Source organism: Ursus maritimus, unplaced genomic scaffold (assembly GCF_017311325.1).
Source record: "Ursus maritimus isolate PB19 unplaced genomic scaffold, ASM1731132v1 scaffold_33, whole genome shotgun sequence".
Classification (NCBI taxonomy): Eukaryota; Metazoa; Chordata; class Mammalia; order Carnivora; family Ursidae; genus Ursus; species Ursus maritimus.
In genome coordinates, this window is record NW_024425897.1 from 20869860 (window position 1) to 20896991 (window position 27132).

The window sequence follows — 27132 nt, forward strand, 5'->3', positions numbered from 1 at the left end:
TTCATTTCCAGAGCACAAGCAGAGTAGATTTAGCATGATTCTTAAGGGTCCTAGGATTTTTTTCTGCGGGTAAAGGAGCATTGGCTTCAACTTAAAGTCAACAACTGCATTGGCCCCTAAGAAGAAAGTTAGCCTGTCCTTTTTTTTTTTTCTTAAAGATTTTATTTATTTATTTTACAGAGAGAGAGAGAGACAGCCAGCAAGAGAGGGAACACAAGCAGGGGGAGTGGGAGAGGAAGAAGCAGGCTCCCAACAGAGCAGGGAGCCTGATGTGGGACTTGATCCCAAGACCCTGGGATCACTCCCTGAGCCGAAGGCAGATGCTTAACGACTGAGCCACCCAGGCGCCCTTTCCTTTTTTCTTTTTAATTAAATATTTTATTCATTTATTTATTTGAGAGAGAGAGAGAGAGAGCACAAGTCTTGGGAAGAGGGGCAGAGGGAGAGGTAGGAGCAGGCTGCCCAAGGAGCAGGGAGCCCAACATGGGGCTCAGTCCCTGGACCCTGGGATCATGACCTGAGCTGGAGGCAGATGCTTAACCAACTAAGGCACCCAGGCACCCCTGAAAGTTAGCCTGTCCTTTGAAACTTTAAAGCCAGGCATTGACTTCTCCTAAGTACAAAAGTCTTAGATGGCATCTTCTTTCAATATAAGGCTGCTTCATCTATATTGAAAATCTCTTGTTTAGTGTAGCCACCTTCATTTATTATCATAGCTAGATCTTACGGTTAACTTGCTGCAGTTTCTACATCAGCACTTACTGCTTTACCTTGCACTTTTATGTTATGGAAATGACTTCTTTTCTTAAACCTCATGAACCAACTTCTGCTAGCTTCAAAGTTTTCTGCTATAGCATCCTCACTTCTCTCAGTCTTCATAGAATTGAAGAGAGTTAGGGCCTTGCTCTGGATTAGGTTTTGGTTTAAGACATTGTTGTGGTTGGTTTAATCTTCCGTTTAGATCACTGAAGCTTTCTCTGTATCAGCAATAAGGTTGTTTCACTTATTTGTGTGTTCACTGGAGTAGCATTTCTAATTTCCTTCGAGAACTATTCCTTTGCATTCACAACTTGGCTAACTGGTACAAGAGGTCTAGCTAGCTTTTGGCCTGTCTTGGCTTTTGACATGCCTTCCTCACTAAGCTTAACCATTTCTAGCTTTTGGTTTAAAGTGAGAAACAGGGGTGCCTGGGTGGCTCAGTCGTTCAAGCGTCTGCCTTTGGCTCAGGTCATGATCCCAGGGTCCTGGGACTGAGCCTTGCATTGGTCTCCCTGCTCAGCTGGGGGTCTCCTTCTCCTTCTCCTTCCCACTTGTGCTCTCTCTCTTGCTATCTCTCTCTAAAATAAATAAAGTCTTTTAAAAAAATAAAGTGAGAAACATGCTACTCTTCCTTTTGGTTAAACACTTAAAGAGGCCATTGTGGATTATTAGGAGGCCTAATTTCAATATTGTTCTGTTTCAGAGAATAAGGAGGACTGAGAAAAGGGAGAGATGGGTGAATGGCCAGTTGCTGCAGCAGTTAGGACACACACTGTGTTTATCAATTAAGTTCATTGTCTTGTATGGGTATGGTTTTGGGGGTCCCAAACCATTAGAGTAGTAACATCAAAGATCACTGGTCACAGATCACCATAACAAATATAGTAATAGTGAAAAGGTTTGAAATAGTGTGAGAATTATCGGAATGTAACAGAGAGACATGAAGTACACAAATGCTGTTGGAAAGATGGTGCCAGTAGACTTGCTTGATACCAGGTTTCCACAAACCTTCAATTTTTAAAAGTAGTATCTGTGAAGAGCAGTAAAGTTAAGCACAATAGAACAAGGTATGCCTACCATTCTTCTGGAAATCTGCCAAATTGGAACATCAGTTGTGTTACCAGGCAACATTGTTTACAGTAAAAATGACCCCTGATAGATGAAATATACCCAAACTAGGAAGCTTGTAAATAAAGTATAAATACCTGTTTGGAAGTGATACCTTTATGCTTCTCTGGTTACAATGAATCTTGATATTAGGCATGTTCCTTACAGAGATCCTGGAAGCTAAATTCATGGACTATAGCAAGAGATATTGGTTCCTATTTGGGACATAAGCCAAAGTGGCGGTTACACTTTGATAATGACAGTGTGATTATGTTCCCTCATACTTAAGCTGTCACTTTTGAGAGGTCAGTAACTAATTCCTGAAGTCTACAGAAACTTTTAGTGAAGAGAAATGCCTGATGCTGCCCTGCTGATATACTGTCTCCTAGTCTGTACCCTCTTGAATGCAAAACATGGCTTATAATAATCATGTGCATTTGATTGTTTGGTGGGCTTGGTGGGCTTTGCAAGAGATTAAGTAATTTGACCCACAAAATATGTAAATGGAAAGTTCCCAGAAGAAAGACAAAGTCCAATAAGTGAAAATGTGCTCAATTCCTCCAATACTTAGAGTATAAATTAAAATAATAGTAAGATGGCAAAAATTTAAAAGATAATACAAACTGGTGAGAATATGAAGAAAACAGGCATATTTGCTGGTAATAGGGATTGGTAAAATATTTTTATAGGCAATTTTGTGATATCTCTCAAAATAATAACTTTTAATATCTTGTAGTGGTTTTACTTTCAGGAATTTATTCTTTGGAAATATTTCCACAACTGGGCAAAAAATGATATTCATACATTATTTTTTGTAACAGCAGAGGGTTGGAACTCAAATATCTATCAATTAAAGAATGACTAAATAAATAATGGTGCATGCAAATAGTGGAAAAGTATCCAAGCTTTAAAAGTAATGATCCCATGATGCCTGGGTGGCTCAGGTCATGATCCCAGGGTCCTGTGATCAAGCCCCGTGTCATGCTCCCTGCTCATCGGGAGCTTCCTTCTTCTCCTCCCCACTTGTGCTCTCTCTCGCTATTGCTGTCACTATCTGCTTCTCTCTCTCAAATCAATCAATCTTCAAAAAAATAAATAAAAGTAATATAATGATCCCTAAGTGAACTAATAGATACAAGTATTGAACACTGACAGCTGTTTATATTATAAAAAGAGAGGCTATTTGATGTTATGTGTCCTTGAAGGAAGAACACACCACAACATATGAAGTATTACTGGTCAAAAAACCTCCTGAGTTTGACCATTTGAGGTGGTGGTATATATCTAACCATCAATAAACAGGAAATACTGAGACAAAAAAATATGATAAACTATACCATAGAGGTGCAATCAGAAAAATACAGAAAAATCTGTGGAAAATTAACAGTTAAAAAACTGATTTGGGGGCACCTAGGTGGTACAGTTGGTTAAGTTTCCAACTCTTGGTCTTTGCTCTCAAGTTGTGATCTCAGGCACATGGAATTGAGCTCTGCGTCAGGCTTCATGCTCTGTGTGGAGTCTGCTTGAGGCTCTCTCTCCCTCTGTGCCCCCAAAATAAATAAGTAATTCTTTAACAAAAATCGATTTCTTCAATAAATCAATAAATAATAAGAAAAACACACAAAAGATGGAAGGGGAAACTGATGATTAGAAGAGATTTAAAAATATACATATTACAGAGGCAGACTTCTGAAAAGGTGGTGTGAAGAGCTTGGAAGACCTGCCCGGTGAAACAGCCACTTAGCTGTGAAAATTATAAGAATATTACAGAGGCAGACTTCTGAAAAGGTGGTGTGAAGAGCTTGGAAGACCCACTGCCCGGTGAAACAGCCACTTAGCTGTGAAATTTATAAGAAAACACCCATGTAAAGTCCCTGAAAATTGTCCTATGGATATAAAACAAATAGACAAACATTTATTCAAGAAACTTTATTAATCTTAATAAGAACAGTGAGAATCTATGGCATTTGAGACATGACTTGTTTCCATCCTCTTCCTGTCAGACATGTGTGATGAAAGCTCTACTGCAAGTACTTTACTGTGAGTGGGTGTGGCCAAGGAGATGGAAATTCCCTCCCCACCCAGGTCCTGGTCTGGGGCTGCAGTTTCACTCCAGGAGGGGCAGGGGAAGACTGCCAGCATCTTTCATCCTTCCCAGTCCTATGCTCTGTTTCAGCCAGGTGCAGCTAAGAGAATAGAGACTTCTTACTCCTATTCACTCACTATTCATAGAGCAAGGGCTCATATGCAACAGACAGAGAATACCGGGGCCTGATGACACTTGTGCCAACTTGCTTATATGTTGGAGGCTCCATGCTGATAGAGATAAGCCAAAAAGAACCAGGGTCTTCCATTCCCCTCTCCTCTAGTCCCAGCTCTTAGAGCAGAGATGTCATTATAGGAAAATCAAGCTGCTGTCCAAAGAAGGAGAAGACCAAGGACAGCCCTCCTGGGGTCATATTAATCTGGGGGTGGGGATTTGAAGGCTGTACACATGTTCTCAGCTGACCCACTCAGGAGCAATCAGAGCAGGACATGGGGCAGATTCAAAAGCATCTCCTAAGCCACACACAGATCCATCAGGAAAGGACCTTGAGCCTTAGTGGCTCAAGGGGCTTAAGCACAATCTTTGACCAAATACCGATTGAATAAGAAGCTTCTCTGACCAAGGGGTGAGTTCTTGGAAGCCAGACTTAAAGTCACACACATTGCTGGTGATCTGGAAGACTATGTGAATGCCTAAGACTGTACTGTGGCAGGAGGACCTCTGAGTTGCTTCTCACTAGCTGAACATAGTGAAAAATCAAACTCCCTGACCTGTGAAAGCAGACTCCAAACCACACACAGTTGTAAAGGGTGAAAAATCTTGCCGGCTAAGGGGATTTAAGCCCAAACTGTGACTGATAAGTGGTTTTTGCACACCCAGGGCTAAAACCAGGCTAAAAAATAAAGGGGGGGGGGAATCCAAGTAGGGACAACAGAGTCTGCACACTGTGGGCAAAAGAGAATTCAGAGTATTACTCCAGCCAAGTCACTAGAAAAATGAACAAATGACCAAACGACAGCAACAATTGTATGCCCCGAAGAGGAGGTATTACTATGCAGAGTTACAAGATATATTATCTAAAATGTCTAATTTTCAACAAAAAATTATAAGACATGCAGAGAAACAGAAAAATGTGACTCACACACAAGAAAAAAGGAGTCAATAGAAACTGCTTTTGAGGAGGCCTAGATTTAAATTTAATAGACAAAGACGACAAAGATGTTACATCTATTCTAAATATGTTGAATGAACTAAAAAAAATGTTTAAAGAATTAAAGGGAGGTGTGATAACACTGATACATCAAGAAGAGCATATCAATGAAAATATGCAAATTATTTTTTAAAAGAACCAAGGGAAAATTCTGGAGTTAAAATTATAACTGAAGTGAAAAATTCAGTAGTGGAGCTGAATAAATTTGAGTTGACAGAAGAAAGAATTGGTGAACTTCAAGATAGATCAGTAGAGATTATGTAATGTGAAAAACAGAAAAAATAATTAAGAAAATGAACAGAGACTTAGGCAAGTGGTATGATGTTAAACTCCAACTTATAAATTATGGGAACACAAGAAGGAGAGGAGAGGGAGGAAGAAAGAAAAATATTTGAAATAATAATGACTAAAAGCTTTCCAAATTTGATGTGAACTCTAATCTACACATCCAAGAAGCTGAAGAACACCAAGAAGGATAAATACAAAGATATTTGTATTCAGATACATCATAATATACTGAAAGCCAAAGATAAAGAAAATATCTTGAAAGTAACAGGAGAGAAGTAACTTTTCACCTACAGGGAATCCTCAAAGAGAAATAACAGCTGAATTCCCATCAGAAACAATGGATACCTGAAGGTAACAAGACAACATAGAGTACTGAAGGAAGAATTGTCAACTAAGAGTGTTATGCCCAGCAAAACTATCTCTTACAAATGAAGATGAAATAAATGCAGTCCCAAATAAATAAAAATGGAGAGACCTGTCTTACAAGAAATATTAAAAGAAGTTCCTTACGCTAAAAGGAAGTGACACAATATAGTAATTTGAATACACATGAAAAAATAAATAGTTCCATTAAAGGTGATTATGTAGGTAATACTGAAAAACAGTATAATTACATATTTCTTTTTTTTCTTCTCAATTGATTTATAAAGCAATCACATAAAACAATATCTATAAAACTCTATTATATTGTTGGGCTTATAACATGTATAAATGTAATATATTTGACAGTACAAATGATAGGATGGGAATAAAGCTATATTGCAGTAAGAAAAATTTAATAGATGGTAACTCAAATCATATGAATAAGCAAAAAGAACCATAAATGGTAAATTAGAAGGTTAATGTAAGTCTAGAAATATGTTTGTTCTCCCCTTTCTCCTCTTAGCTTCATGAAGACATTGTGTTATACACAACTGATGAATCGTTGAACACTACGTCAAAAACTAATGAGGTGTTATATGTTGGCTAATTGAACATAATTTTAAAAATTTAAAAAAAGACATAGAAAACATTAATTGTAATGATGCATTGTTGGGTTCTAATATATAGAGATGTAAGATGTATAAAAAATAGCACAAAAAGGGAGGGTGGAGTTTTATAGGACTAATCTCACTGGAATTAAATTAGTATAAATGTGTGTGTGTGTGTGTGTATATATATGTATATGTGTGTGTGTGTATATATATATATCTTAAAATATATAGGAGTATGTCTTACTGGAATCAACAGTATAAATCACAAGTCAATTTTGTTTGTTTTTAAAAAATATTTTATTGGGGCGCCTGGGTGGCTCAGTCATTAAGTGTCTGCCTTCGGCTCAGGTCATGATCCCAGGGTCCTGAGATCGAGCCCCAAATCAGGCTCCCTGCTCAGCGGGAAGCCTGCTTCTCCCTCTCCCACTCCCCCTGCTGGTTTTCCCTCTCTCTCTGTGTCTCTCTCTGTCCAATAAATAAATAAAATCTTTTTTTATTTATTTATTTGAGAGAGAGAGAGTGAGTGAGAGCCAAGAGTGAGCGCCCGAGCAGGGGGAGGAGCATGGGGAGAGGAAGAAGCAGACTCCCTGCTGAACAGATAGCCTGACATGAGGCTTGATCCTGGGACTCTGGCCAGGATCACGACCTGAGCTGAAGGCAGACACTTACCCGATTGAGCCACCCAGCTGCCCCAGAAGTCTATTCTGATAAATTAAGGGGCACCTGGGTGGCTCAGTTAGTTGATCAGCTGTCTTTGGCTCAGGTCATTCGGCTTGAGTCATGATCCTGGGTTCTGGAATTGAGTCCCACATCAGGCTCCTTGCTCAGCAGGGAGTCTGTTCCCTCTGGCTCTCCTGCTCATGCTCACTTGCTCGCTCTCTCTCTCTCTCAAATGAGTAAATGTTTAAAAAAATTTTTATTTGAGAAATTAAGATATACATTGTAAGCCCTAGAGCAACCACTAAGAAAATAGCTCCAAAAATATAGTTTAAAGTAATCAAAGGAGTCAAAATGCCACACTAGAAATATCCACTTAAGTGAAAATGAGATAATAAAGGAGAAACAGAAAAAAGTAGTCATGAGCTATATAGAAAATAAAAAGCAAATGGCTGGTACAAATATAACCATATCAATAATAGTATTAAATGTGAATGGATTAAACAATTGACTCAAAAGGCAGAGATCAAACTATTTACTCTTTATAAGAGATTCACTTCAGATTCAATGGTACCAATAGGCTGAAAGTAAAAGGATGGAAAAAGATAAACTATGCACACAGTAACCAAAAAAGGAGCTGTATGGTTATACTAATATCAGACAAATAGACGTTAAGACTAAAAATGTTACTGAAGAGGGATATTTTTATAATGATAAAATTGCCAAAATATCAGGAAGATATGACAGTTGTAAATATGTATGCCCCACAATATATAAAGCAAAAACTGATAGAATTGAAAAGAGATGCAGATAACCCAACAATAATAGTTGGGTATTTAAATACCTCACTTTCAATAATGGGTAGAATAACTACGCAGAAAATCAGCAAGGACATGGAGGACTTGAACAACACCATCAACCAACTTGGCCCAACAGACATCTATAAAATAGTCTACCCTACAATAGCAGAATACATAGTTTTCTTAAGTTCACGTGGAACATTCTTCAGAATAGATCATATGATATGTCATGACATAAGCCTTTAATAGATTTAAAAGGACTGAAATTATACAAAGTATCTTCTTAGACCCAAGGGAATTAAATTAGAAATCAACAAGAGAAAGAAATGTGGGAAATTCATAACTATGTGGAAAGTAATTATTACACTCCTAAAAAGATAATAAGTCAAACAAGAAATCACAAAGGAAATTAGAAAATACTTTGAGATGAATGAAAGTGAAAAGCTGCATTCCATTAGTTTTGGTATGTTGTGTTTTCACTTTCATGTCAGTATGACTCCAATACAACAATCAAAGACATCACAAGAAACAAAAAGCTACAGACCAATATCTCTTATGAATATAGATGAGGAAATCTTCCATAAAATACAAGCAAACCTAATCCAGCAACATATAAAAGGATTTTACATCATGGCCAAGAGGGCTGTAGCCAAGAATGCTAGATTGGGGTGCCTGGGTAGCGCAGTCGTTAAGCATCTGCCTTCGGCTCAGGGCGTGATCCCAGCGTTCTGGGATCGAGCCCCACATCAGGCTCCTCCGCTAAGAGCCTGCTTCTTCCTCTCCCACTCCCCCTGCTTGTGTTCCCTCTCTCACTGGCTCTCTCTCTCTGTCAAATAAATAAATAAAATCTTTTAAAAAATGCTAGATTGATTTCACACAGAAAAAGCAATGACTGGAATTATACCTCTATTAGTCAGCCAGAGCTGTCAAAACAAAATACCACAGACTGGCTGGTTTAAACAAATTTATTTTCTCACACTTCTGAAGTCAAAAAGTTCAAGATCAAGGTGCTGACAGTATTGTTTTCTCCTGAGGACTCTTTCCTTGGCTTGTGGACAGCAGTCTTTGCTCTGTGGTCTCACATGGTATTTTCTCTGTGTACAAAAATCTCCTGTGTCTCTTACAAGGGCACCAGTCCTTTTGTATTAGGGCCCCATCCTTATGACCTCATTTAACATTAATCATTAAAGCCACTATCTCCAAATACAGTCACATTGGGGATTAGGGCTTTAATGCATTAATTACTATACCATATTAATAAAATAAAAAAAAACACATGGTCATCTCAATATAGAAAAAATATTTGACAAAATCCAAAACCTTTTCAAAATAAAAACACTCAACAAACTAGCAACAGAAGGCAACTTTGTCACCTTCACAAAAGGCATCTATATATATTTTTAAAAGATTTTATTTAGAGAGTTGATAGAGTGTGCATGTGTGTGAGCAGGGAGAGGGGCAGATGGAGGGGGAGAGAGAGAATCTCAAGCAGACTCCACACTGAGCGTGGAGCCCATTGTGGGGCTCAGTCTCATGACCCTGAGATCATGACCTGAGCTGAAATCGAGAGTCAGAGGCTTACCTGACAGCCACCCAGGCACACCAGGGCGTCTATAAAAAGCCTACAGCCAGCCGGGCGAGCGCGCAGCCAGGCCAGAGTCCCCAGCGCCCGCGGCCCGGGCCGCTCCCTCCGGCCATGGGGGCGTCCGCGCGTCTGCTGCGCGCGGTGATCATGGGGGCGCCGGGCTCGGGCAAGGGCACCGTGTCGTCGCGCATCACCAAACACTTCGCGCTGAAGCACCTCTCCAGCGGGGACCTGCTCCGAGACAACATGCTTCGGGGCACAGAAATTGGTGTGTTAGCCAAGACTTTCATTGACCAAGGGAAGCTCATCCCGGATGATGTCATGACCTCGGCTAGCCCTTCATGAGCTGAAAAACCTCACCCAACATAGCTGGCTATTGGATAGTTTTCCAAGGACACTTCCACAGGCTGAAGCCCTGGATAGAGCTTATCAGATAGACACAGTTGATTAATCTGAACGTGCCCTTTGAGGTCATTAAGCAGCGTCTCACTGCTCGCTGGATTCATCCAGCCAGCGGCCGAGTCTACAACATCGAATTCAACCCTCCCAAAGCTGTGGGCATTGACGACCTGACTGGGGAGCCTCTCATTCAGCGTGATGATGATAAGCCAGAGACAGTGGTCAAGAGACTGAAGGCTTATGAAGTCCAAACACAGCCGGTCCTGGAATATTACCAGAGAAAGGGGGTGTTGGAAACCTTCTCCGGAACAGAAACCGACAAGATCTGGCCCCATGTCTATGATTTCCTACAAACAAAAGTTCCACAGATAAGCAGGAAAGCATCAGGTACTCCATGAGGAAAAGTGCATCTCACCAGTAAGAGGAGCAGAGACTCCTCGCCTGTGCATTTAGAAGCTCCTTGTTCTGAGACTGGCATGTATGAATTCTCTGACAGTTTTATTCTGGAAACTGAGGCTGTGTCAAATGAGCCCGATACTAAGATTCATCTTTTCATTTAGTGTGTTTTACCCAGGTATCTTCTATGGGTGTGCCATTAAAAAACATCGTATGTCTTAACTTTTGAAAAACCTTCTAAAGCATAATTAAAAGAGCAATTGGTAGTAATGTAATTTTTGTTCAGAAAACTGGTTGATAAAAATTTTGTTTTTCTGGAAAAGCTAAAAAGTATTCCATGTCTCTTGGTAAAGTATCTCATTAGAGAAATGTGTGTAGACTGATCCCAAAAAACTGGCATTGTTAGCACTGTGGTACGTGGTTTTGTGAGACACTGTGTCTATCAAGTTCTAGAAAACAAGCAACTAGATATGCAGATTAGTTTCAGGATGAAATTCACTGCTGCCTTTACACTAAGAAACTAATAAGCTTCGTCATATATACTGTACTTATTGTGGTGTTAAACCTTCAGTTTACTCAGAATTTTCAGTCTGCTATAAAACTGTTACTAAATCAGCATATAGGAAAAAACTCAGGTTAAGAATCGTGTGCTTTAGGATCCACTTGCCAGTTTCTGTTTTTGATCTATGTATGGTCTCCTGTGACGAGTAACAAAGTACAAAAAGAAAAGAAAACCCATGTCCCTAAGTAAAGTAAGCATACTTGGTCCTCAGGACGTAGAAACAGATCAGATATGCCTGGGGAGAATTCCCTTGACACACATAAACAATCCTAATTAGTAAACAATCAAAATTAGCAAACTAATCAAATTAGTAGTTAAAAGGATTTACGTGAAAGGTTAAAAAGGACCAGTAAAGTAATTGAGTTTGCTGAAGGAGTTCTTTATTCCTAATCAAAGCAGTGGGCACCTGCTCTCCTTCCCCGCCACCCCACCATCCGTCAGGGAGAGACGTCTGTCTGTGTGTGTACGCTGAGTAGCCATTTAAAAGTGAAGATGATGTGCTTTCTTAGTGGGGCAACACGGATACACGCTTCTGGGCTGTGGCCTGGTAGGAAGAATGGGGTGAGGAGAGGCGGAGAAGAAACCTGACTACATCTTCACTGGCATATTTACTCTTCCTTTACTTGGTGATAAATCCAGTGCAACAAGTCCTCGTATAAGCTGTTGATAACTGCCTTTGAACGTCTGGCCCATGTTATCCCGGGCACTTAAAATACAAATGCCAGCAAGTGGTTCTTTAAGTATTTTGTGGGGGAAAGCTTTTGTTTTTTAAAAATTTAATGTTTAATGTGTTTTAAAATTTTAATGTTGATCTTTCAGAATGGACATTTAATTCTTTACAACTTTCTGTAATGCCTTATTTGAATGTTAATATGACGTGCTTTCTAAAACTGTTGTGAACTACTAAGCTTATGAATTATCACTGGGTTACCAGGCGTACTACAATAAAATTAAATTTGAGAAAAAAAAAAAAAAGCCTACAGCTAGCATCATACTACATGATAAAAAGACTGAATGCTTTCCCCCTTAGCTTAGGAATAAGACAAAGATGTCTGCTTCTACCACTTCTAGTCAACACTGTACTGAAGGTTTTAGCCAGGGAAGTTAGTAAAAAGAAAGAAAGAAAGGCCATCTAGATTGGGAAGGAGGAAATAAAATGATCTCTTTTTGCAGATAACATTTTGTATGTCTAAATCCCCACATAATCCACTAAAATACTAGAAATGAGTTCACTGCAGTTGCAGAATATAAGATCAATACAAAAAATCCATTACATTTCTATACACTAGAAATAAACAATCCAAAAATGAAATTAAGAAAACAATTCATTTACAATAGCATCAAAAAGAACAACACTGAGGAAAAGATGTAACAAGTATAAGAATAGTATACTAGAAACTATAAAATATTGTTGACAAATTAAATAAAATCTAAATGGAAAGGGATTCTATGTTGATGGATCACAAGGCAATATTTTTTCTTTCTTTCTTTTTTCAAAGTAAGTTCTATGGCCAACATGGGGCTTGAACTCACATCCCCTAGATCAAGGGTTGCATGTTCTATCTGAGCCAGCCAGGCATGCCTCACAAGGCAGTTTTTTTAAAAAAAGATTTATTTATTTTAGAGAGAGAGAGAAAGCACAAGTAGGGTAGGGGCAGAGGGAAACAAGTAGACTCCACACTGAGTGTGGAGCCTGATATGTCGCTTGATCCCAGGATCCTGAGATCATGACCTGAGCTGAAATCAAGAGTTAAATGTCTAACCAACTGAGCAACCCAGGCACCCCATACAAGAAATATTTTTAAGATGACAACAAGATGATCTACACTTTTATGACAATTCCTATGAAAGTTCCACCTGCCTTTTTTTTGCAGAAATTGGTGAGTTGATCCAAAATTTATGTGGAAATGCAAAGGACCCAGAGTGGCCAAAGTAATCTTGAAAAAGGACAGCGTTGGACTACTCACATTTCCTGATTTCAAAACTTACTACAAAGTTTCATTAATCAAGACAGTGTGGTACTGGTATAAAGATTGACATATGTCAATGGAATAGAGCTGAGAGTCCAGAAATAAACCCTAACTTTTTTTAACAATCGACTTATGACATAGTGGCTAAAACAATTCAACGGGGGAAAGCATAGTCTTTTCAATAAATTGTGTTTGGTCAACTGGATATCTACATTCAAAAGACTGAATTTACCTTACACCACACACAAATATTAACTCACAGTGGATTAGATGCCTAAAATGTAAGAGCTGAAACAATGAAATTTAGAAAAACATAGGAGTTTAAAAATCAGTTTCACGGAGTGCATAATGGTGTCAGCAATTGACATAAAAAATAGTAAGCAAGCTATATAGGGATAAAACTAATCCAACAACTATTTAGTTATTGCAATATCATGACCAGTTGTAGCATACAGAATCCCATTGTATTCATTTTTTAAATTTAATTTAAATTGAATTAATATATAGTGTATTACTAGTTTCAGAGGTAGAGTTTAGTGATTCATCAGTTGCGAATAATGCCCAGTGCTCATTTCATCAGGTGCCTTCCTTAGTTCTCATCACTCAGTTACCCCATCCCCTCACCCACCTCCCTTCCGGCAACCTTCAGTTTGTTTCCTATAGTTAAGAGTCTCTTATGGTTTGTCTCTCTCTGTGATTTCGTCTTGTTTTATTTTTCCCTCCCTTCCCCTCTGATCTTTTGTTTTGTTTCTTAATTTCTACATGAGTAAAATCATATGATAATTGTCTTTTCTGATTGACTTATTTCCCTTAGCATTATGCTATCCCTCTAGTTCCATCTACGTCATTGCAAATGGTAAGATTTCATTTTTTTATTTTATTTTATTTTATTTTATTTTATTTTGTTAGTAACCATATAGTACTTCATTAGTTTGTTTTTTTTTAATTTTAAAAAAAAATTTTTTTTTTTTTAAGATTTTATTTATTTATTCGACAGAGATAGAGACAGCCAGCGAGAGAGGGAACACAAACAGGACGAGTGGGAGAGGAAGAAGCAGGCTCATAGCGGAGGAGCCTGATGTGGGGCTCGATCCCAGAACGCCGGGATCACGCCCTGAGCCAAAGGCAGACGCTTAACCGCTGTGCCACCCAGGCGCCCCGTACTTCATTAGTTTTTGATGTAGTGTTCCGTACTTTATTATTTGTGTAACACCTAGGGCTTATTGCAATATGTGCCCTCCTTAATACCCATCACTGCGCTAACCCATCCTCCCACTCCCTTCCCCTCTGAAACCCTCAGTTTGTTTCCCAGAGTCCATAGTGTCTCATGATTCATCTCCCTCTCTGATTTTACCCCCCTTCATTTTTCCCTTCCTTCTCCTGATGTCATCCACGCTATTCCTTATGTTCCACATATAAGTGAAACCATATGATAATTGTCTTTCTCTGCTTGACTTATTTCACTTAGCATAACCCCCTCCAGTTCCATTCACGTTGATGCAAATGGTGGGTATTCATCCTTTCTGATGGCTGAGTAATATTTCATTGTACATATGGACCACATCTTCTATCCATTCGTGTGTTGAAGGGCATCTTCAGCACTGTCTCCTTCCATGGTTTGGCTATTGTGGACACTCCTGCTATGAACATTGGGGTACATATGCCCCTTCTTTTCACTACATCTGTATCTTTGGGGTAAATGCCCGGTAGTGCAATTGCTGGGTTATAGGGTATCTCTATTTTCAACTTTTTGAGGGACCTCCACACTGTTTTCCAAAGTGGCTGTACCAACTTGCATTCCCACCAACAGTGTAAGAGGGTTCCCCTTTCTCCACATCCTCTCCAACATTTGTTGTTTCCTGCCTTGTTAATTTTTGCCATTCTAACCTGTGTAAGGTGGTATCTCAATGTGGTTTTGATTTGAATTTCCCTGATGGCTAATGATGTTGAACATTTTTTCGTGTGTTTGTTAGCCATTTGTATGTCTTCATTGGAAAAGTGTTCATATCTTCTGCCCATTTTATGATTTGTTTGTTTCTCGTGTATTGAGTTTGAGAAGTTCTTTGTAGATCTTGGATACCAGTCTTTTATCTGTAGTATCATTTGCAAATATATTCTCCCATTCCGTGGGCTGCCTCTTAGTTTTTTTGACTGTTTCCTTGGCTGTGCAGAAGCTTTTTATCTTGATAAAGTCCCACAAGTTCATTTTATCTTTTGTTTCTCTTGCCTTTGGAGATGTGTCATGAAAAAGGTTGCTGTGGCCGATGTCATAGAGGTTGCTGTCTCCTCTAGGATTTTGATGGATTCCTGTCTCACATTGAGGTCTTTCATTCATTTGGAGTTTATCTTTGTGTATGGTGTGAGAGAGTGGTCAAGTTTCATTCTTTTGCATGTAGCTGTCCAATTTTCCCAGCACCATTTATTGAAGAGACAGAATTTAAGTATCAGTAAACAAAAGTTGATTCTTTGAAAAAGATCGACAGAATTAACAAACTAAAAATGATACTGACCAAGGAAAAAGAGAAAACTATTCTGGATATTCTAGATAACACAACAACATAGGAAAAGGAAATGAAAAACCCTATTGGAACAGTAGATGTATAGTCTTTATTTGCAGATGATGTGATTGTCTACATAGAGAAACCAGGCAAGTCAGTGAACCTTATTACAAGTAATAATAGTAAGGTGGCCATATACCAGGTAAAATCAAAACTAAGAACTTTCCTTTATATCAGCAGTATCTTGTGAGAAAATAATAATGGGGAAAATTATCTAGTCACAAAAGCAAGAAATCTTTTAAAACACAGAAATAAATTTAATGAGAAATGAAAAAAAAATAAAAATAAAAAAATGGTTGGTTGGGGAGCGCCTGGGTGAGTTTCTTTTATCAGTGTTTTAGAATTTTAAATGTACAGATCTTTCATCTCCTTGGCTAAATTTTTTCTTAAGTTTTTTATTATTTTTGATGCTATTGTAAGTTAGATTGTTTTCTTAATTTCTTTTTCGTATAGTTTGTTGTTAGTGTTTAGAAACACAGATGATTTTTGTAGGTTGATTTTGTATCCTGCAGCTTTACTGAATTTGTTTACTTCTGTAAGTTTTTTTTTTTTAATTTTATTTACTTATTCGACAGAGATAGAGACAGCCAGCGAGAGAGGGAACACAAGCAGGGGGAGTGGGAGAGGAAGAAGCAGGCTCCTAGCAGAGGAGCCTGATGTGGGGCTCGATCCCACAACGCCGGGATCACGCCCTGAGCCGAAGGCAGATGCTTAACCGCTGTGCCACCCAGGCGCCCCTACTTTTTTATGGAGTCCTTAGGGTTTTCTATGTATAAGATCATGTCATCTGCAAACAGAGATTATTTTACTTCTTCCTTTACAATTTGGATACCTTTTATTCTTTTTCTTGACTAACTGCTGTGGCTAGGACTCCCATAGAAGTGATAAAGAGTGAGCATCCTTGTCTTGTTGCTGATTTTAGAGGAAAAGCTTTCAGATTTCACCACTGAGTATGGTGTTAGCTTGTCATATATGGCCTTTATTGTACTGTGGTACATTTTTTTAATATCTAATTTGTTGAGATTTTTTATATATGATAGGATGTTGAATTTTTCTTAAATGCTTTTAATGCACCGGTTCAGATGATCATGTGATTTTTATACTTCATTCTGCTTATTTGCTTGTTATGACTTTGTTAAATTAAATTTGTTAAGAGGAGCACAGGACAGGTCCTAGGGTAAGTATACAGCTTCAGGGGGCAACGTGGGGAGGTCAAGGGCAGAGTGCAGAGAGGGGGCAGAATTTGGGGCACACGCTTTTGTTACAGTCTGTGGGTGGAATGCTTTGGGGTCCCAGATCAGCCAATTCAACCAAAGAAGCAGAATTTTCACAAGCCCATGGGGGTCTTATCCAAGAGGCACATAAAGCATACTGGTGCTGGGAGGCAAGGGATATGTTGATCACAAGGGCTGTTGGGGAAGTCATATCAGGAACTTATATTTACTATGACTCTGAACTGCCATCAAGGGCATGCACGTGCCTGAGGGGGCTAGTGTCTGTTTAAGGACCCTGCAGGCCACTTGGCTTAACAAAATGGATGCCAAGATACAGTTGCCATGGAGTAGCTTAGGTAAACTCGCAACAGTGGTGTATCACATTTATTGTTTTGCATATGTTGAATCATCCTTGCCTTCAAGAGATAAATCCCATTGGGTAATGGTATTTCATCCTTTTAATGTTCTGTTGAATTTTGTTTGCTAGCATTTTGTTGATGAGTTTTGCACTTCTGTTTTTCAGGGATATTGGCCTGTAATTTTTTTTCTTGGCATTTTTGTTTAGCTTTGAACAGGATAGTACAGACCTCATTAAATGAGTTTGGAAGTATTCTATCTTCTGTAATTTTGGGGGGAAGATTTTGAAAAGGTCAGGTGTTAATTTTTCTCTTAGAGGAGAACACAGGAGAACACAGTAACCTCTTTGACATTGGCCACAGCAACTTCTTGCAAGACATGTCTCTAAAGAAAAGGGAAACAAAAGCAAAAATGAACTATTGGGACTTCATCAAGATAAAAAGCTCTGCACAGTGAAGGAAACAATCAACAAAACTAAAAGGCAACCCATGGAATGGGAGAGGATATTTGCAAAGGGCTGGTATCTAAGATCTATAAAGAACTTCTCGAACTCAATACCCAAAAGACAAATAATCCAGTCAAATGTGCAGAGGACATGAACAAACACTTCTCCAAAGAAGACATACAAATGGCTAACAAACACATGAAACAATGCTCCACATCACTAGCCATCTGGGAAATACAAATCAAAACCACAATAAGATACCACACCACCTTACACCAATTAGAATGGCTAAAATTAATAAGGCAGGAAACAATAAATGTTGAAGAGGATTGTGGAGAAAGGGGAACCCTCTTACACTGTTGGTGGGAATGTAAGCTGGTGCAGGCACTCTGGAAAACAGTATGGAGGTTCCTCAAAAAGTTAAAAATAGAGCTACCCTATAACCCAGCAATTGCACTACTAGGTATTTACCCCAAAGATACAGATGTAGTGAAAAGAAGGGGCACATGCACCCCAGTGTTCACAGCAGCAGTGTCCACAATAGCCAAACTGTGGAAGGGGCCGAGATGCCCTTCAACAGACGAATGGATAAAGAAGATGTGGTCCATATATACAATGGAATATTACTCAGCCATCAGAAAGGATGAATACCCACCATTTGCATCAATATGAATGGAACTGGAGGGGATTATGCTAAGTGAAATAAGTCAAGCAGAGAAAGACAATTACATATGGTTTCACTTATATGTGGAACGTAAGGACTAGTGTGGATGACATCAGGAGAAGGAAGGGAAAAATGAAGGGGGAAAGCCAGAGGGGGAGATGAACTATGAGACACTATGGACTCCGGGAAACAAACTGAGGGTTTCAGAGGGGAGGGCGTGGGAGGATTAGCCCAGTGATGGGTATTAAGGAGGGCACATATTGCAATGAGCCCTAGGTGTTATACACAAACAATGAAGCATGGAACACTACATCAAAAACTAATGATGTAATATATGTTGGCTAATTTAACATAATAAAAAATAAAATCCATTTATAAATTTAAAAAAACAAATATTTGATAGAATTCACCAGTGAAATGAAATGGTCCTAAAATTATCTTTGTTGGAAAGTTAAAGCAATTACTGATTCTATCTTCTTACTCATTATTGGTCTGTTTAGAGTTACTGTTTCTTCATGATTCAGTCATGATAATTTGTATGTTTCTAGGAATTTATCCATTTCTTCTGTGTAATTCAATTTGTAAGTGTATAATTGTTCATCATAGTCTCTTATCTTTTGTATTTCTGTGGTATTGGTTGTAATGGCTTTCCTTCTTTTTTTTGACAATAAAAAATGATAATTAAATTTTATTGGATCAATGATCCTTTTGTTCTAGTACCCAATTCTGTTAGTAACAATTTTATCAAATAATATACAGTTACTAAAACTTCCATATTATTTTCCTTTTTTAAAAATAATTTTTTATTATGTTATGTTAGTCACCATACGGTACATCCTTAGTTTTTGATGTAATGTTCCATGATTCATTATTTGCGTGTAATTTTCCAATAAAGCTGATCAAACTCATTGAAAAAAAAATTTTATTTTGCTATAGTTGATGCACAACATTATATTGGTTTCATGTGTACATCATAGTGACTCAATATCTCTATAATTATGCTTTGCTCTCCACAAGTGTAGCTATCATATGTCACCATACAATGCTGTTACAGTATTACTGACTTCATTTCTTATGCTGTGCCTTTTATTCCCGTGTCATGCCTCCCCTTTCATTTCAGATTTTATTTATTTGAATCTTTTCTTCTTTTTCTTAGTCAGGCTAGCCAAAAGTTTGTCAGTTTTGTTTATATTTATGAAAAACTCAATTTTGTTGTTCTTTTTGTTTTTCATCCTCTATTTCATTTATTTTTGCTCTGATCTTGTTTCCTTCCTTCTACTACTATTGAGTTTACTTTGTTCTTTTTCTAGTTCCTTGAGGTGTAAACTTAGGTTGTTTATTTGAGATCTTTCTTTTTCTTTATGTAGGCATGTATTCTAAATTTCTGTCTCAGAACTATTTTGGCTGAATCCCATAAGTTTTGATATGTTGTGTTTCTTTTTTGCGATTGTCTTGAGATATTTTTAAATTTTTCTTTTGATTTCTTCTTTGATGAATTGGTTGTTCAGGAGTATGTTGTTTAGTTTCCATGTATTTGGGAATTTTACAGTTTTCCTCTTTACTGATTTCTAGTTTCCTATCATTATGATTGGGAAAGATGCTTGATATGATTCAGTCTTAAATTTGTTAAGACTTATTTTGTGACCTAATAAATTATTCTGGAGAATATTCCAAGTACACTTGAAAAGGATGTATATTCTGCTGCTGTTGGATAGAATGTTCTGTATATGTCTGTTAGGTCCATTTGGTCTAAAGTGTAATTCAAGTCCAGTGTTACTTTTTGATCCTCTGGATGATCTCTCCATTGTTGAAAGTGGGAAATTGAAGTTCCCTATTATTATTGATATTGCCCTTTATTTCTTCTTTAAGATCTGTTAATAATTGCTTTATATATTTAGGTATTTCTAAATATATGTATATTTTAAAGATTTTATTTATTTAATTTATTATTTATTAATTTATTTATAAATAAATAGATTTTATTTATTTATTTAAAATTAATTAATTAATCAACTTTATTTATTTATTTATTAAGTGGAGGGAGGGGCAGAGGGAGAGGGAGAGAGAGAATCCTAAGCAGATGCCATGCTGATCGTGGAGCCCAACGTCAATCCTATGACCCTGGGACACCTGGGTCGCTCAGTCAGTTAAGCGTCTGCCTTTGGCTCAGGTCATAATCCCAGGGTCCTAGGATCAAGTCCCGCATCAGGCTCCTTGCTCTGTGGGGAGCCTGCTTTTCCCTCTGCCTGCTCTTCCCCGTTTGTGTACTTGCTTGCTCTCTCTCTCTCTGACATACATACATACATACATACTTGCTTGCTCTCTCTCTCTCTGACATACATACATACATACATACATACATAAATAAATAAATAAAAATCGTACAACCCCGAGATCATGACCTGAACTGAAACCAAGAGTTGGACACTCAACTGACTGAGCCACCCAGGTGCCCCTAAATATATTTTTGTAGTTCCTCATTTTTTTCTTCTTCTCTTGCTTTCTTCCTTTGTGATTTGATTGTTTTCTTTACTGTTATGTTTGGATTCCTTTCTCTGTATTTTCTGTGTACCTATTATAGCGGTTTGGTTTGTGGTTACCTTTAGGTTCATATAAAACATCTTATGTGTATAGCAGTTTAAGTTAATAATCACTTAAGTTCAAACACATTTTAGAAGCACTACATTTTTACTTCCTTTCCCTATTTTAAGTATTTGATGTCGTATTTTATATTTTATTTTGTGTATTCCTTAACTAATCATTGTAGATACAGTTGATTTTACTACTTTAGTATTTTAATGTACATAGTAAGTTTGCAAATGGTTGACACACTACTTTTACTATATGTTTGTTACTGGTGAGATTTTTTCTTTCATAATTTTCTTACTTCTAATTATGGCCTTTTCTTTCCCCTCTAAAGAGGTCCTTTAACTTTCCTGAAAGGTTTGTTGAATAGTGATGAACCCCTTTAACTTTTGTTTGTGAAATTCTCTCTTTTTCAGTTCTGAATGATAATCTTGCTAAATGGCGTATTGTTAGTCATAGATTTTTTTTCCTTTTAGCACTTGGAATATATCATGTCGCTGTCTTCTGGCCTGCAAAGTTTTTGCTTGAAAAATCAGCTGATAGTCTTATGGATGGCCCCTTATATATAACTAGTTGCTTTTCTTTTACTGCTTTTAAGATTCTCTCTTTAATTTTTGACATTTGAATTATGTGTTTTGGTGTGGACTTTTTTGCGTTTGTTTTGTTTGGGATTCTCTTTGCTTCCTGGACTTGGATGTTAGTTTCCTTCCTTAGGTGAGGGAAGTTTTCAGCAATTATTTCTTTAACTTTTCTGCCCTTTTCTCTTTTCTGAGACTACTATAATGTGAATGTTTGTACACTCAGTGTTGCCCAGAGGTCCCTTAAACTATCCGCATTTTTCTGTTTTGTTTTGTTTTTACCAAAAGAAACAGCAAAATATTTTTATCCTTATTTTTTGTCCTTGTTTTTGAAAGGTATTTTTTCTTTGTATAGAATTCTAGGTTGACAGATTTTTTAAAAAGATTTTATTTATTTATTTTGACAAATAGAGAGAAAGAGAACACAAGCAGGGGGAGGGACAAAGGCAGAGGGAGAAGCAGGCTCCCTGCTGAGCAAGGAGCCCGATATGGGAGTTGATCCCAGGACCTTGGGATCATTACCTGAGCCGAAGGCAGACACATAATCGACTGAGCCACCCAGGTGTCCCTAGGTTGACAAAATTTTTCCCTCATTTCAGTTATTTTAAAGATGTTGTGCCTATGTTTTCTGGATTGTATTATTTCTTATAAGAAGTATGATGTCATTCCAATATTTGTTCCTGTGTATGTAATAGGGCTTTTTACCCTGAATGCTTTTGTTGTTTTCTATTTGTGACTGATTTTCAGTAATTTGAGTAGTATGTGTCTTAGTGTGTTTTTTTTCCATGTTTCTTATGCTTTATATTTTCATTAAATTTGAAAAAAATTGGTTATTTCTTCAAACATATTTTGTTTCTCCCTGCTTTTCTACTCCTTCTGAAATTCCAGTTCCATGGGCATTAGCCTTTTTGATATAGTCTCATAGTGCACTGAGGGTTTGTTCATTTTTTTCTTAAAGATTTACTTATTTATTTGAGCTGATGGAGGGGAGCAGAGGAATAGGGAGAGAAAAACCCAAGCAGACTCTGCTCTGAGTATGGAGCCAGGTCTGGGGCTCAATCCTACAACCTTATCACAACCTGAGCTGAAATCTGAGTTGGATGTTTAACTTACTGTGCCATCTAGGTGCCCCTGCTCATTTTTTAAAAGTCTCTTTTCTCTGTTTTATTTTAAATATTTTCTATTTCTTTATTTTTAAGTTTATTAATCTTTTGTCATTTCTACTTTGTCATATTTTAATTTCATGCATTTTCATCTCTAGAATTTCAATTTGGATCTTTTTTATATCTTCCATATCCCTACTTGTCTATTTTCCTCTACCTTCTTGGACATATGGAGTATATTTGTAATAGTTTTGTTAATATCTTTGTCTACTGATTCTTTTTTTTTTTTTTAAGATTTTATTTATTTATTCGACAGAGATAGAGATAGCCAGCGAGAGAGGGAACACAAGCAGGGGGAGTGGGAGAGGAAGAAGCAGGCTCATAGCAGAGGAGCCTGATGTGGGGCTCGATCCCATAACGCCGGGATCACGCCCTGAGCCGAAGGCAGACGCTTAACTGCTGTGCCACCCAGGCGCCCCTGTCTACTGATTCTTATAATCTGTATTTCTGAGTCTATTTCCATTGATTAATTTTTCTCTTGGGCATGGGTCATATTTTCCTGCTTCCTTGTATCATTTATAATATATTTTTTTAGAAGGCAAGGTGAGGGGCATCTGGGTAGCTCAGTTGGTTGAGCAGCTGACTTCAGCTGAGGTCATGATCTCAGGGTCCTGGGATCAAGCCCTGCCTCAAGCCCTGCTGTCATGGGGCTCTTTGCTTAGTGGGGAGCCTGCTTTTCCCTCTTCCCCTTGCTTTACTCATGCTCTGCCTCTCTCAAATAAATAAAATCTTGGGGGGCCTGGGTGGCTCAGTCACTTAAGTTTCTGCCTTAGGCTCAGGTCATGATCCCAGGGTCCTGGGATGGAGCCCCACATCAGGCTCCTTGCTTAGCGGGGAGTTAGCTTCTCCCTCTTCCTTTGCCCCTCCCTCCTGCTTGTTCTCTCTCTTTCTCTCAAATAAATGAATAAAATCTTTTTAAAAAATCTTTAAATTTTTTTTTAATTTTAAAAATATTTATTTATTAGAGATAGTGAGTGAGAAACAGAAAAAGAAAGATAGTACAAGCTGGGGAAGAGGCAGAGGGAGAGAGAGAAGCAGACTTCCCACTGAGCAGGGAACGTGATGCAGGGCCGGATCCCAGGACCCTGGGATCATGACCTGAGCCAACGGCAGACACTTAACCGACTGAGCCACTCAGGTGCCCCTAAAAAAAAAAAAAAAAATTTTTTTTAAAAGGCAAGGTAAACAAATAGCTGAAGTATTTTATTTGTTCACAAGTAAGCTTGTTAATACTGTATAATGAAAATCTACAAAGAATAATGTTGTAGTTTTTGGTTAGATTTAAGTCAGGCATTCATTAATAAGGAATCTTAGAATATGAACATTCCAGAAATTTTTTCTAAGCCATTTGATCAGAACAACTGTATCTGAATATTACCTTACTTTGAAAGGTACAGGGATACATTTGAATTGAACTCAGAATTTTTCAAAATAAGCCCTAATTAATAAAACTGTTCTATATTCAAACTAAAACAATTTTAATAAAACTTTTCTTTCCAGAAACAATAATAAAGGAAAAAGGCATTTTGTAAAATGTGGTTCTAAGCAAGTAACAGTAAAAAATGTATACTTCCACCTCCTCAAAACAGGCTACTTTCTGTTCCTGAGCCTTGGAAACAAGGTTATGAACAGTCTGTAAGTAAGTATGGGCAGGGGGTTGCCATAACAAAGCTCAAGCAGTTCTTAAAAAGAATTTGGGGGAACTTGACCAAAGGATCCAAATTCTGTTTTTAATAACAGATACAGAGGTGAAATGGCTCCTTCCACATAGCAGTGCCACTGGGGGCTGGCCCAGCCCCATGCTCACCTGTGTTGTGTTCCCAAGCAAATCCTGATGCTCCTGCTCCAAGGGAAACCTTTTCTTTTTAGAGGTTCAATGTCCAGGGAGCTCTTTGTGTGAATGAGGTGAGCACAGACTCCATGTGGGTATTTTAAGGTTTGGAGTCAACGTATTTTTCAATATGGCTAGGCAGAGTCCATGTGTTAAACAGCCCATCTCCAGTTTGTCCTAATTCCTCATCAAGCATTTGTAGACCCAGGGCCACAGACCTTTGTTATGTCACCATAATCACATCTGTGTCATCCTAACTTAAGATTCTTGCTCTGTGCCTGGAAACAGTCCATGTATTTAACAATAATACACATAAAACAATCTACCTTCATTACTTATATGGTCACAAAACATTAATGATCTGTAGACCAAGCAAGTGCTTTTAACCATAATTGTGGCACATCAATTCACAGCCAGAATCCCCAAGACCAAAAAGATCTGCACAATACAAATAATATTTTAAAATACACATGCTTCTTACAGAACTGTGCTTGGGGAAACTCCCATTTGTTGAGTGGCACTGAGGACATCTTTTGCTAAACTGCTGCTCCAGGTATTTTTGTTTGGAAAGTCATTCACAGTGGGTCACAGTTGTTCACTGATGAGCAGAAAAGAAAGATATGCTTGTGGCAAGCAGAAAGTTTTAAGGTGTTTCAAGTTGTATTTTAAAAAGGACATGTAGAAATGTTTAAACATTTTCAGGATGCAAAATTGGGGCTGAAATGTGATTATCAAACCAGTTGCAAAAAGTGTTTGGCAGCCATCTGTTCAGGTAAAACCTGGTACCCAGATATGCAAGAAAGCTTCAGGACAGGCTTCAGGAAAGCTTCAGGCTTGTCCCATATTCTCATCTTGTCCCGTAATCTGATCATGTGTGGAGTTGGACAGAGGGTCAGGTGCTGCCATTTTGGGGAACCGGGGTTCAGCAGCACCACCACGAACTCCATGGCCACTTCACCATCACCCGTGTCATCCCACTGAAGGGCCAGGGACCAGGAGTGACTGGGGTTGCAGCAGCTGCCTAACCGCTGGCTCCTCAGTGGAGTTCACAAGCCAACCAGATTTATAAGATTTTATTAGATGCCAGACATTGCAGATTTTACATTGCTGGTGGTTAGATTTATATATATATGTAAAAGGATCAGATAGGTTCAGAGTTAGCTACATCCAAGACAAAATCAAATATTCCTTTAAATTTGATTTTGTCTTGGATGTAGCTAACTGTGAACCTATCTGATCCTTTCAAGGCTTATTTTTCTAAGACTTGCTTTTAAACTTTCATTAAGGCAGTCTTTCATGTACAGCTAATTCTGTCCCATTAGTGAAGCGATACTCTTCTCATGATTCTACCTTATTATTCTGCAGTACCTTAATTTCCTGCCTATATATTAGGAAGTCTTTCCACTCTGGCTGATGGAAACACAAACTATTGCTTTGGAGACTGTTTCACCTATTCCTCTCTGGTTGTTCTGTCCCTGGCCTTCATGGTTTTCTGTCTCACATGCTTAGGTCAGTACTTAATCAAGGACTTGAGGGTACCTCTGCGAATCTCCAGAACACTATATCTATGTGGCTACCTCTTCTCTGATAATCTGCTTCGTGTATTTAGCCGTTCTGGCCTCTCACCAAGACAGCGCATCTGTTTGGATTCCTCCTCACTGCACTCACTTTTTTGTGCCAGTGAGCTGGGACACTTGCTTGTCTTTCTTCTTTCAGGGATTACTGTTCTGCATCGATTGTTACCTAATGTTTGAAAACCAGGTGTATCATATATTTTTCTCAATTTTTAGTTTTCAAGGTTGAAGGGCAAATTCTATTTCTATTATTTCATCAAAGATGGAAGAAGAAATTTTCTTCTCTGGGATTTTGTCCTACTGATTCCTTGCTATATTGTCAGTTCTTTGATGCTTTTAAGGATTTAAAAATATTTCATCCAGCATGTTTAATTTTTTTAAATGGGAAATTTGGTTCAAATAGCCTAGACTATCATTATTAGAAATGGAATTCCTTATGGTCTTTCCAATTAAAAAATAAAATAGAAAAAATATTCTAGGATATCTTCATAAAAGTACAACAGTTGGGTGAGAGAAGGTGGCTAATGCTGTGGTTCCTCTGAATAGTCAAAAAGATAAGGAATCCAAGGCATATAATAGGTAGGCCTGGATAGAATTCCCACACATGGCCCAGTTTTGCATGTTGTGGATATCAGATGGTAAATTACTAATAGACCATTAGGTAGGATTCTTTGTAGTAGAAAATAATGTAATAAATTGAAAGAAGTCAGAGGGGGACAGTTACGATGAGTCTTTTTGATTCTCACCTAGATACTCTACATCTCTTCATTTCTTTACACCGTCAATTACATCTGGTATCTGTACAAAGAGCTGAGGATGAGGCACAACCAGAGTGGGCAGAGCACATTTCCACTGGTAAGTTTTATTCAAAGCTAATTATTAAGAACAGTACACTAAAACAAATCCATATGTCCTTGATAAACAGTGTAAGCACTCAGCACTGGGTAGGTGAATTCATGGAGGTTAATAAAAGAAAAATCATTTTCACAGAGTTTCCATTCTGTTGAAAAGATTTCCTCTTCTCTCTTGCCATCAAAAAAAATGAAAAGATTTTGATTATAGGAAACATTATTTACAGTACTGTCATTACTGCCGGTTCCATCCTTCTTAGCTCCATGCTAATCCATCATTGTTGCTAGAGTAAAGAATGAGATCTTGATTGGAAAGGGAGAATGTCTGTTTTGCTCTGTGGTATTTCTTCAGTATGTGCAGGTAACAGATACTGGTTTGCAGAAGGGCAGAGGGGTTCATGTGTGGTAATCAGAAAACAAGATGGATCCAGGGAGTAGTTGTCTTCCCTTTGGTTCAAACAGAGTTTGAGGCACTGTCTGGTATTAAATTTATAAAAAGAGAAGAGAACATTAAGTACATCTGGATTTTTTGTGTGTGTATACAAATTTTACATATC

General features: G+C 38.0%; 1 protein-coding gene and 1 pseudogene across 1 annotated transcript in view; both read left to right on the forward strand.

Moving 5' to 3' along the window:
- TMEM116 (transmembrane protein 116) overlaps positions 1–27132 on the forward strand; it is a 61706-nt gene that overhangs the window by 27927 nt on the left and 6647 nt on the right. The window contains exon 4 of the mRNA XM_008688996.2: positions 26475–26579. Coding sequence (XP_008687218.1) covers positions 26475–26579 — 105 coding nt within the window. The remainder of the gene's footprint in view (positions 1–26474; positions 26580–27132) is intronic.
- On the forward strand, positions 9539–10331 carry LOC103661191 (annotated as a pseudogene).